This window comes from Petaurus breviceps, unplaced genomic scaffold, assembly GCF_028583685.1.
Source record: "Petaurus breviceps papuanus isolate PSGF00001 unplaced genomic scaffold, PetGlider_PUasm1.0 126, whole genome shotgun sequence".
In the NCBI taxonomy this organism is placed as follows: Eukaryota; Metazoa; Chordata; class Mammalia; order Diprotodontia; family Petauridae; genus Petaurus; species Petaurus breviceps.
The window spans coordinates 15332737-15345168 of NW_027185655.1; the positions used below are offsets into that span (position 1 = coordinate 15332737).

General features: G+C 36.5%; 1 protein-coding gene across 14 annotated transcripts in view; it reads left to right on the top strand.

Moving 5' to 3' along the window:
* Window positions 1-12136, top strand: part of PTPN13 (protein tyrosine phosphatase non-receptor type 13) — a 204622-nt gene extending 192486 nt beyond the window's left edge. For all 14 annotated transcript variants that reach the window (XM_069093304.1, XM_069093313.1, XM_069093268.1 and 11 more), the window contains 5 exons: window positions 1750-1840; window positions 3867-4204; window positions 5978-6193; window positions 8117-8179; window positions 10189-12136. In XM_069093304.1, the coding sequence (XP_068949405.1) occupies window positions 1750-1840; window positions 3867-4204; window positions 5978-6193; window positions 8117-8179; window positions 10189-10284 (804 nt within the window). In that variant the 3' untranslated portion in view covers window positions 10285-12136. The remainder of the gene's footprint in view (window positions 1-1749; window positions 1841-3866; window positions 4205-5977; window positions 6194-8116; window positions 8180-10188) is intronic.
* Window positions 12137-12432: the final 296 nt, after the last annotated feature.

The following is a 12432-nucleotide window of genomic DNA, read 5'->3' on the forward strand; positions in this document are numbered from 1 at the left end:
AGGGAGGGAGGGAAGGAAGGAAGGGGGAGGAGGGAAGGGAGGGAGAAAGGAAGGAGGGAGGGAGGAAGGAAGGAAGGAAAGAAGGAAGGGAGGGAGGGAGGGAGGGCCTCAAAAATGTCAAATATAAACTCCAGGCACAAGATAGAATCCACATCAGTCATTGTACTGTAGTTTTGATATAACTGACTTTCAAGTATGCCATCCCATTTCAAAGTAGCAGTGGGTGATCCTGCCCCCCCCCAACACACACACACACATATACACACATACACACACACACACACTCCCCTTCATCCTGCTGCTGTCCTTTTTTTCACTACCCATTTTTGTCAGTTGACTTTTCTGCTAGTGTCTAAATGTTACCAATATTGACATTGATCATTTCACATTTTTTGATGTCATGATTATTAGATCCAGAACTTATGCCGTTTGGACAATAGGAGAAAAACTAGTTGACAAGGGAGATGAGTGTATGATGAAGCCTTTTGATGGTGAAGAGATATAATATATTCGTTTTTACTTCATCCTGCATACTTAACAAAAACAAGAAGCTACCACATGGGAGGACGGAGCAAGGAGGACTTTACGATCCCACTGAACTTAGTGCAATTCTAGTGCATTTCATTATTTTAATCAGAGTTCGTTAAATAAGTGCCCTCCACCCTCAAAAATGCATATTGAGTCATCTTAAGGGAGAGTTAAATAGTTTGTATGAATTGTCTTTTAAAGTCTTTCAAAAGTCCTTACCAATTTGGTTATTAGAGGATCATTAATTATTTCCAAGGAGACTTTTCTGTCTATTGTTTGTTTAAAAAAAAAAAAACATGCAGGAACCTGACTCAGCACTGGCTTACCCGATCACGGCTGTGCTCTTACACCTGTTTAACTTGATTGCCCCAAAACACTAGCTTAGAAAAGTAGGTCTAGTCATTTCTTAAAAATCTATTTATTTATTTTTAGTTTTCAATATTCACTTCCATAACATTTTGAGCTCCAAATTTTCTCCCCATCTTTCCCCTCTCCCCATCCCATGTAATTTGATATGGACCTTACATATACATTCATATTAAAGTATTTTCACATTAGTCATGTTATAAAGAAGAATTAGAACCAGTGGGGGAAACCCTGAGAAAGAAGGAGAAAAAGAGAAAGAGAGCAAATAATGTGCTTCAATCTGCATCCAGACCCCATAGTTCTTTTTCTAGATGCGGACACCATTTTCCATCATGAATCCTTTGGAGTTGTCTTAGCTCTTTGCATTGCTAAGAGATAAGTCTATCAGAGTTAGTCATCACACAATGTGGCTGTTACTGTGTACAGTATTCCCCTGGTTCTGATCCCCTCACTCAGCATCAGTTCATACAATTCTTTCCAGATTTTTCTGAAGTCTGCCTGCTCCTCATTTCTTATAGCACAGTAGTATTCCATTACATTCAAATACCACAACTTGTTCAGCCATTCTCCAATTGATGGGCATCCCTTCAATTTCCAATTCTTTGCCACCACAAAAATTATTGCCATAAATATTTTTGTACATATGGGTCCTTTTCCCACTTGTATGATGTCTTTGGGATACAGCCCAAGAAGTGATAATGCTGGGTCAAAGGGAAAGTAGGTCTGTACTTTAGCATTTTATAAATTCTTCTCTGATCAACTGCCAGTGTCTTCACAGTTAGAGCATTTAGCATCATGGTTGCAGCCTTTTGGCCATCTCAGAAAATTTGACATTGTTTTCATTTATACTTCCAGAATCTTCAGGAATTAAAACCTTTGGATCAGTGCTTAATTGGACAAACAAAGGAAAATAGGAGGAAAAACAGATATAAGAATATACTTCCCTGTAAGTTCTAATCATTTAGTTCCAAATTTGGCATTATTTTAGTGAGAAATCTAATGGAAATTCAAGTTTTTAAGTTTCCAGCCAGTTTTCATCCTCTTCTTCCTTCTCCCTTTTCCCTCTCCAAGGACTTTCTCCTTCCTTCCCCTCTTATAAGGAATATGGGGCTTTCTGAACATTAAGATGTGAATCCCTAGTACAAGATCTGATCTGTATAATTTTAAAACTTATTGGATGGGGGTCAGGTATCACAATCTCTTTGGCATCCTGAATTTTTACTAGTATAATATTTGAGGATCAGGGGAACCACTTTTTAAATATCTTTTTAAAATAATATCTTCTTTGGATTGGCTTCTAAATGGGCAAATTTCCCAAGTTCACACTTCACAAGCATTAATTTCTGCTTACTAGGCCTATTTTCTGTTTCAGGAATTACCCGTATTTCTCTATAAAGCATCAAATAATTTCAGTAGATTCTTTGGAGCTACAGTGTGGTCCTCACTTGCTTTAAATCTTTACAGCAGACTAAGAAGAGTTATTTTCACCTCTGTCTTCTATCACAATGCACGTAGCCAAATAACAAAATAGGATTAGTGTTTTTACTCTCTGGAAGTAATGAATAGGAACACTTGTTTCTTTTTATCATTAGCCCCAAGTGCTCAGAGGGTTGGGGGAGCTGGAGCCAAACTGAACCTACCTGTTTGTTAAATATTCTGAACAAGTGCTCATACATCCAAAATTAGCAGAGAAGAAAGTAAAAGTTGTTTCAGGAAGGTATGATGGCCTAGACAATGTCTCATAAGCAGAAAAAGCAAAGTCACAAGCCAAGGAATAGTGAGTAGGTTTGCTAAGGCCAAATAGCATGAACCAGAATCTAGGAAGAAATAAGGACAGATAACTAATTAAGCTCAGTAGGTAGAAAGATTCAGAACCCATTGTTAGAAATTCTCATATGATCAATATGACAATTACCCATTAGGTTTAGAGACTGGCACACTGTCTAGATCTAAATATGTAACATACTGAGGTGGCTAGGTGGCGCAGTGAATAGCACTGGCCCTGGAGTCAGGAGGACCTGATTTCAAATCAAGCCTCAGACACTTAATACAAAAACTAGCTGTATGACCTTGGGCAAGTCACTTAACCCCAACTGCCCTACAAAAAATTTAAATATGTAAACATACACAGAATCATTCTTTTGGAAAAACTATTAAAGGTTTAGGCATACTAAGTGGTGCTACAAAAAGCTTTTTTAAAAAATTGGTATTCAAGAAATAAGCTAAAACAATATAGTATGAAAAAGTCTTTCAGTCTGAAATTATAGATGTTGGGATGAGGCTCCAAGATAATAGGACAAGAACTTTACTTACCAAATAAACTGAGCCAACTTAATGTTGTCTCCTATTTTATTTTTTTTTCTAAAGGTAATCCAGACGGGAAAGTGCCAAGGGTGTCTTTAGTTAATATTTTTGTTGACTCATAAATCATATTATGTCACATAACTAAGTAAGCAGAAAGTATTGTGAATCATATTATGTTGTATAACAAAGTAAGCAGAAAGGTTAACTCTTATCCATAGCCTTGATAATAAGTAATTTATTGATATATTTATAATACTTGTTATTTTGTTCTCCAGGAGAAAGTTTTGTGACTTTTTCATTTGTTATCACTTAATAACAGGCAAGGAAGTAATAACAATTACAGTTCTTCATCTCCCTAGGTACTGATTTAAGAGCTATAAGTTTATTTACTCATTTTAATTAATTCTCATTGCATCCACAGACTAGATGCCTAAATAACATAGCATACATGTATAATAGAACCTCCTTGTGCTCAAAATCTAAGCTTATGGGTGACACATGAGATGTTGTATGAAAATCACCTCTACTACTTGCAAAAATCTGCTGAAATGTTTCCTTTTTCTGAAATGAAAATATTAATGTGCCTCTTATCCGAGCTATTAGAAAGATAATCATTTGAAAGTAAACACGTCAAGGTGATGACTGTTTTGTGGTTGGGGAAATCACAGATGATGCCACAAGAGTCCCGCTTGGAGATGAAGGGGGTTATATCAATGCCAGCTTCATTAAGATGCCAGTGGGGAACCAAGAATTTGTTTACATCGCCTGTCAAGGACCTCTCCCTACAACGGTTGCAGACTTTTGGCAGATGATCTGGGAACAAAATGCTACAGTAATAGCTATGATGACCCAGGAGGTTGAAGGAGAAAAGATCAAATGCCAGCGGTACTGGCCAGATATCCTGGGCAAAACTATAATGGTAAATGACAGACTTCGGCTTGCCTTGGTGAGAGTGCAGCAGCTAACAGGCTTTATTGTCAGAGCAATGGAGCTCCAGGATATTCAGGTGAGTGAATAAAATCATTCTGTGCCTTGTGATTTACCACTTAGTTGGAAAAACAGGGACACAACACGCTTTTTCTCTTGCCTGCATCCATCACTCTTACATCAGCTTCAATAACTTCTCAGCTCTCCTGCCCACCTTCTAGTCTATAGACCAGATGCCAGCCTTCAAGAGTTTGTTTTGTTAGCTTTGAACGGATGTCTTCATTACAAATAAGATTTAATTTACTGTCAGTCTGTACTCAGCACCATGAATTGGTTCCAAAGCTGAATATTAGAAACTACCCATTTTCATAACAGAATTTTTAGACAGGGAGGATTTATACTGGGGATCTTTGATATCAAAACTGGAGAAATTTTCATGGCTCTGTTTTCATTTACCTTACTCAGCTGGTGACATCCTTATACCGTAAAAAATTGTAGAACCAAATGTTGTAATTCAGCTGAGTCTTGTTAAAATCATCTGACTGGACTTTCTGATAGAGGTGATGGGGATACACATACACACTCACATACACACTTTGGATGTGGCCTCTGAAGGAATTTATTTTGCTTTGAACATACTATTTGTAATAGGGTATTTTGTTTTCCTTGCTCTTTCATTGGAAAGGAAGAATAGGGAGGCAAGAAGGCAGATCTTTGTAAAAATAAAATCAAATTTAACTTTTTAAAAAATAATCTTGTCAGTGAGAAATCCATCATAATCTGAGTGACCGAGAACATAATTTTACACCCGAGTGACATTTCTCCCTCTTCTGTTGTTGCTTCCCCCTCCTTTTTCTTCTCTCTCTCTCTCCCTCTCTCTTAAAAACTAATATGTAAGATAACATAAATTTTAAAAATCACATATATATACATGGGTACATATATATAATATATACTTATACAGATATAACAAGAGATTGTCTTATACGCAACAAAATCAATAATAAAAGTCATATATATCATTATTTATGTATTTATCCTTTGAAAAAGGTCACAGCCAGAATCAACCTCTATATATTTTACTATAACCACAGTTGACTTTACTTTTTGAAGATACTGATAGAAACACTGTCAGGTCCTCTTCGTGTTATGCTCAAGATTAGAGTTAAACCTAATCTCTCCAGGAATAAGCTGTTATTTCTCCTTCCACTAGGCCTGGCAGGTAGGGATCTCTCCAGAATGCACTATGAACCACCAGCTCCTCCTCACAGACTCCAGAATCCTCTTTCTCATCTGTTTCCCCCATAAATTCCTCATAGCTTCTCCTAAGATCCCATTTAACATGCACATGTGTTAAATTTCCTGGACCCCATAGGGAGAAATGCCTTTTAGAAGGATAGTTGCAGCTGTTGACTTCAAGCTGCTTTCCTCAACAAGATATAGTAATAGTACCTGTAAGAGAGCCCAGGGAAACAGTTCTTACCTGGGTCATTTGGGGTAGGGTTGGGGGTCAGAGGGTTCTAGAACCTATGAGAAATGAAGAAAGCATTCCAGGCATAGGGGATAGGGCAAAATCACAAACACAAGAGGTGGCTGGTTGTGTGTCTAGCACACCAAGTGTTCTGCCATTTAAATGGATGATAAATGCATAGAAGGGAGTAATGTATAAGGAAACTAGAAAGGCAGAGAGAGACCAGGGAGGGGATAGTTTTAGACACCACACAAAGGAGTTTAAGGTTTATATTAATAGAAGGTCACTGGAGTTTATTGGAGGGAGGGGGAGGTGCATTAATTATTTACATAAAAACAATATTTTTGCATTTTATTTCCTCATTCTCTCATAAACTTTCAGACTGGAGAAGTCAGATGTGTTTCTCATCTGAATTTCACTGCCTGGCCAGACCACGACACACCTTCTCAACCAGATGATTTGCTCATGTTTATCTCATACATGAGACATGTTCACAAATCAGGACCAATCATCATCCACTGCAGTGCTGGGATTGGACGGTCGGGGACACTTATTTGTATAGATGTGGTTCTGGGACTGATCAATCAAGATCTTGAAGTAAGTCCCAAATTTTGGATCCAAATATTTAACTCTAGGATAAATATTCTGTTGCTTAAATTTAAACAATGCCTTGGGAGTTTGGGATGCTTTAGTATTTGTCATCACTGGGCAATTGTGTTTATGTGTATATTTAATTTAAATGTAATATATAAATATTTATTTACATCTTTATATATGGATATGTATGTGTATAGTTTCATTCACTTTGGCTGATGCTCCTTCAGCCACCATTCCTACGTGGAACCATTGATTACAGCGAATGGAGAAGTTCTGAATGCTGTGGATATGTTCATTTACCTTGGTAGTGTACTTTCCAGGGATGTACACATTGATAATGAGGTTGACACACACATTGACAGAGTTAGCTCAGTGTTTGGGAGGCTCTGAAGGAGAGTATGGGAGAGAAGAGGTGTTAGACCGCCTACCAGACTGAAGGTCCACAGAGCCGCTGTGCTGACCTCATTGTTGTATGCCTGCCTTTGAAACCTGGACTGTCTACCAGCATCATGCCAGGAAACTGAATCACTTCCATTTGAATTGTCATAGGAAGATCCTGAAGATCCCCTGGCAGGATAAGGCACCAGACACTGAGGTCCTTACTCAAGCTAAACTGCCAAGCATTCAAACTCTGCTTCAGAGAACACAGTTCTGATGGGCTGGTCACATTGTTCGAATACAATATGCTTGCCAAAAAAATCTATAGTCAAGTTTCAAGGAAAAAAGAATTCTAATCGGATAAGAACTCTCAAAACAAAACAAAAAAAGACCGACTATGTTTCCCTAGTCCCTGAAAACCTGTTTACTACCTGTGTGACTTTGAACAGGTGACTTAATTTCCCTAGGCTTCCATTTCCTCATCTATACAACAAAAGAGTTGGACTGGGTAATCTTTGAGGTCCCTTCCAACTCTGGATCTGTGATCCTGTGAAGATTGTGTGGGACAGGTATGATTTAGATGCAAATCATTTACACAGCAATTTACAGTTTACAACAGCCCCTTAAAGACAAGTTGTACCCATTTTATTATCCTGATTTCATAGATGAGGTCATCAAACCTCAGAGAAGGTAAGTGACTCTCCAATAAATGACAGAGCTGGGATTTGAACCAAAAGCTTTCCGCCCCCGTTACACTATAGCGACTGCCTCCTGAGAAAGGAGAAAGAGGAACAGGAGGAAGAGGAGGAGAATTATAACAAATAAATCTGCGTTTTGATGTAGTCTTTAAAATATGAAATAGGGATAAAGACTAGACCTGTGTATACACTGGCATAGGGGACCCCCCCAGGGGAGAAGACTCCCAGTGCCAATACAGGAAGTCATTTTCTCTGCCACTTAAAGTATTAGAGAATTGCCTAGAGTATTGCAGTAAGGTTCGGTGACTTGCCAAGGGTTGCACAATCAGGTCTTATACCCAGGTCCTCCTGACTGTGAGACTGGTGCCCTATCTACTATGGCATACTGCCCCCTCAAAATATTAAATATCACTTGTTATTGTTACTATAAGATTCAGAGTAACAGTAGCCACAATGGAGGACAACATGGCGGTCATGGGATTTAGACTCAGATTTAGAAATCAGCTAGTCCTACCACCTTATTTTGCAGGTGAAGCAATAGAGTCCCAAACAGGTGGTGATTTGCCCATACTCATATAGCTGGCAAAAAGCAATCAACAGCTAGGAAATGTTGCAACTGTGGAAACTTGGAAACAAGTCTTTGGACTTGAAATTCAAGTATTGAGCAGTACAGAGGCTGCCTCTAGAAGCATAATGTTGAAATGACCAAATGGCAGAGGGATGTACGACCCATCTCAGAGCTGATCTGAATCTAGAAGGATGCTTTGGGGGTGGTGGGGAAGCAGAGAAGAGTTCTTTATGGTCCTTTGTATTTACCAAAATATGCACACGCTGTTCACTTTGGCAGTTTGATATCTCTGACCTGGTGCGCACAATGAGACTGCAGAGGCATGGGATGATTCAGACTGAGGTATGTCCCTGATACTATTTTTTTTTAAACAGTGGGAAATTATCTTTAAGGTGACAATGTTCAAACCTTGGCCACATTTTTCTCTTTTTGGAAAGGTTTTCTTATTTAGAAGGCATAGCTAGAGAGCACTTAGAAAATATCATTGTAAAATAAACAAAACAACAACAAAAAGAAAGTATCTTTGTTTTGCTTCCCCCTTCTAAACTTTCAGAACATTCTGGGAGATTCCATTTGCACCCAGAAATCTCCAGTTAGACAGTTGCACATACATAGCCTAGATAGATATCATTGGTCTTTTTAAAAAATAAAATAAAATTTACTCCTTTTAAACAGAAAAAAAAGCCTTTCATGTCTATCACCACTCCGCATGTTTTCTTAAATATACTCAGTCTCCTGAACATTCAGCTGACTTTCACAAAGATAATTTTCATAGTGTAGAAACCACACTGGCCAATGCTGCCAAGAAATCAAACCCAGGTATGCAGCTGTTAGTGCTATGACATTGTAATGCAATCACCAGTTTTCCAACCATATTCTTAAACCTAATCTTGGTTACAGTGTCATTTACAAACAAAAGGCAATTTAAGCACTAGGAGAATATTACATCAATGTATATTTTCAAATCCATTGTCACTTCTCCAAGAAGAAGAAAAAAATTCCACTTGGAATCCTGAAGGACTGAGTTAATGGAGTGTTTTAAATTATGTTTTAGTACTTGAAGGATCAGTGGTACAAAGCATAGCCTTCTTCACATTTAGATATGGTCTTCATTACTGTAGTGAAAAAAAAGAAATTCTTTACTTGGAGGCCAACCTTCCAGTGACAGACTTCCTCAAAGTTAGGCATGATAATAAGATATAAGGAAAAAAAGACTTTTTCTTTGGTCAGGATTTGTAACTTCATCAGTATGGAGACTCTCTGGTATGGAAACTACTTTAACCAATGTAAATCTGCAACTTAATTTTTTTTTTTAATTTATGGAATAAAACAAGCATTTCCATAACATAGTATAATAAAAAAAGATGATTGCACATTAAACTGTACATCTGTTATGTACAACTTGCAGTTCTTTTTAAATATATAATAAAGTTTTCATGTAAATTTTTTTCTCCCACCCCAAAGATGGCTACCATTAGACATAAAGTGTATATGTAAAACCATTCTATACAATACACATGCAAAAACAAACCCACAAACTATATAAACAAAATTATTTTTAAAAACTTTATACAAATAAAATCAGATTTAAATAATAAGAGAAATATTCATTGTCCGTGGGTAGGCAGGGCCAATATAATAAAAATGACAATTTTACCTAAACTAACTTTTATAGTCAATGCCATCCCAATTAAATTACCAAAATTTTTTTACTGAATTAGAAAAAATAATAATTCATTTGCAACTTAATATTAATGAGTTGCTTGGAAGCACTAAGAGATTAGGATGCCCATAATCATATGGCTGAAACATGTCAGAGGCCAATCTTTCTTGAACCTAAGTCTTTCTAATTCTATTTCTCTATCCATTCTACCATACTGCCTCTGTGAAGAAACTTATGACAAGGAAATATAACTTTTTAAATCATTGGATTTTTAACCTGCTTTTATTTACAATATTTAAAGAAATTTATTTCTTGATTCTTTTTTTAAAATTTGAGATTAAAATATCTGTACATGTGTTCAGGATTTATATCACTTCATAACATCATGGTGAGTTGCCTATGCCTATATAAACATGAATTTCAAGTAGAGATGGGAATTTAAAACTGAGATAACAAAATTGAATCAAACAAAAACAAGTCTATGTGAATTTCAGCCTAACCAACTTATGTAGGCTTCACCATGGGGCCATTTGTGTGAGATTAATCCAATCTAGAAAATCTCACCCTAAGTTTGCTTGCCAAAATGGGATTCAGGTGTTGAATTTTTAAAACTACAAACTCCCAAAATTGAACAACTGTTTAACTAGTACAAAATATTGCCTTTTTTTATGTATGTCTTTCTTTCCAGGATCAATATATTTTCTGCTATCAAGTTGTCCTTTGTGTACTGAGACGTCTTCAGATTGAAGAAGAGGAGAAAAATAGGCAGCAGCATCTAAAGTGATTCTTTGTGTGCATACATCTCTATTGTTAACTATGTCAAACTTTCCTATCAAGACATATGCCCTGGCCATTTGTCAGCCTTGGGAAAGAGCAAGAGAAGTCAATACCTTTATAAAGACCCTCCTCACTCTGAAATGAGAGGATATCCTGTATAACAGTAAATATCTAATAAAGCTGTATTGTATAGCTTTTTTAACCTATTATAATTATTGAAATAAAATGTTGTATTAAAAAACACTAACCTATTACTCGGTTATTAAACTGCCTTTTTTTTTTTTTGCTTAAAGACCATAGGAAAAATTAAGGCAGTATTTGATCAAGCTAAGCATTGTTACTGGGATGTTTTCTTAGTCTATTTTTAAAACAATATTGTTTATAGCAGAGTTCTTTTTCATTCTTTTAATAAAGTAGGACTGTTTTATAAGGGGTACTTGAAACCAGTATTTAAGAGATAACTATTGACATAGAATAAGTAGCAAATTTTACTGTTACGGTTTCTAATGTTTACTTTATAAAATTTCCTGTACATATTTATATACATTACATGAAAAATGAAATTTTCTGATGTCTCTTTGTAATTGGTTAGGTATCATCACTTTGTAAATAAAGATAAATCTTTAAAAAGTGATGTCTCAATAAGATAAAGACGTGCCTTCGTGTTAATGAGATGTTTTTATATGTCATTGTTTCTTTGAAATGACAAAGGGGCTGAACCTTTGGCCTAATGTGTGATTTTATAATATTGCTATCAAAAGTAGCTGTGCCCCTGAGGTCACAGGGATTGGGTCTTTGAGTCCTTAGTCATTCCCATATATTAAAGGAGATGTCCACAGCCTCAATCATCTGGATTTTCAGAGAAAAAACCAGAGACCACCAGCCAGATCTACTGTGACAATATGTGTCAGTCTCATTCTGAAAGAAAAACAAAAGATGTCAGAGAAAATGGGAAATTGAGTAAGGAAACTTGAAATAAGTGACATAGAAGAGTGGAAAGTAGGTTGAACCCGGAGTCAGGCGTGACCGGACCCAAATCCTGACACCAGACATTTACTAGCTCTATTGGATTTCTTTGAGCTTCATTTTTGTTTTTTGTATGATCATGGGAATAATGCCGTAGGTACTACCTCCTTTTAGGGTTACTGTTGTGAAAAGAAGAATTTTTGGGCCATAAAGCACTAACTATGCAAATGTGATTTTTTTTTTTAAATTAATTCCACTAACAATCTCCTCTAATGCCTCATAGTGGTGTGGGAAGTTGGGCAGTCAAAGACTGCTTTGGCAGAGCATAGACTCTGGCAAGCCCAGTTAAGCTGGAATGGTTTTGATGTTCAACTCTACAGAGTGTCCCAAAAGTCTTAGTCTTAAAATTGCTCTAAGAGTTTTGGAACGCCCTCTATATCTGTTATCCAAGAACCAGCCTACCTAAGTTCAGAGAAGTTTATCGCAAAATTGGCTGCACTAATTTCTCAACCATTGAAACTTTCCACCCATTGTCTCAGATTCCTACTCCTTTCCACCAGCCTATAAAGGAGAACATGAAATTGTCTTGGCCATTTTTACCTTTTCCATTTTTTCTGAGTTTCATCTAATCCATTCTTATTCTTTTTTTTTTTTTTGCTTTTTTGGAGAGCAATTGGAGTTAAGTGACTTGCCCAAGGTCACATAGCTAGTTTTTTGTGTTAAGCATCTGAGGCCGGATTTGAACACAGGTCCTCCTGTCTCCAGGGCCAGTGCTCTATTCACTGTGCCACCTAGACGCCCCTTAGTCCATTGTTTTTATCTACTCAGTAACTATTACCAAATGGTTTTGATGACTGCTACTTTATAATAAAGTTTGAGGTCTGAAAGTTCTATTCCTCGTGTATTCTTTTCTTTTTTCGTTAATTCTTTTGATTAAAGAAATTAAATTAATTCCCTTGATATACTAGGTCTTTTGTTCTTCCAAATAAATATTGTATTTATTTTATTAAGTTTTGTAAAGTATTCCTTTAGTAGTTTGATAATCGTAGCATTAAAATCATAAACTAACTTTGGTAATATTGGCATTTTTTATTATATTGGCATGAACCAATATAAAAGAACCCACCCACAAGACTGAATATTACTCCAGCTGTTAAAATTGTTCTTTATTTCTTTCAAGAACACTTTT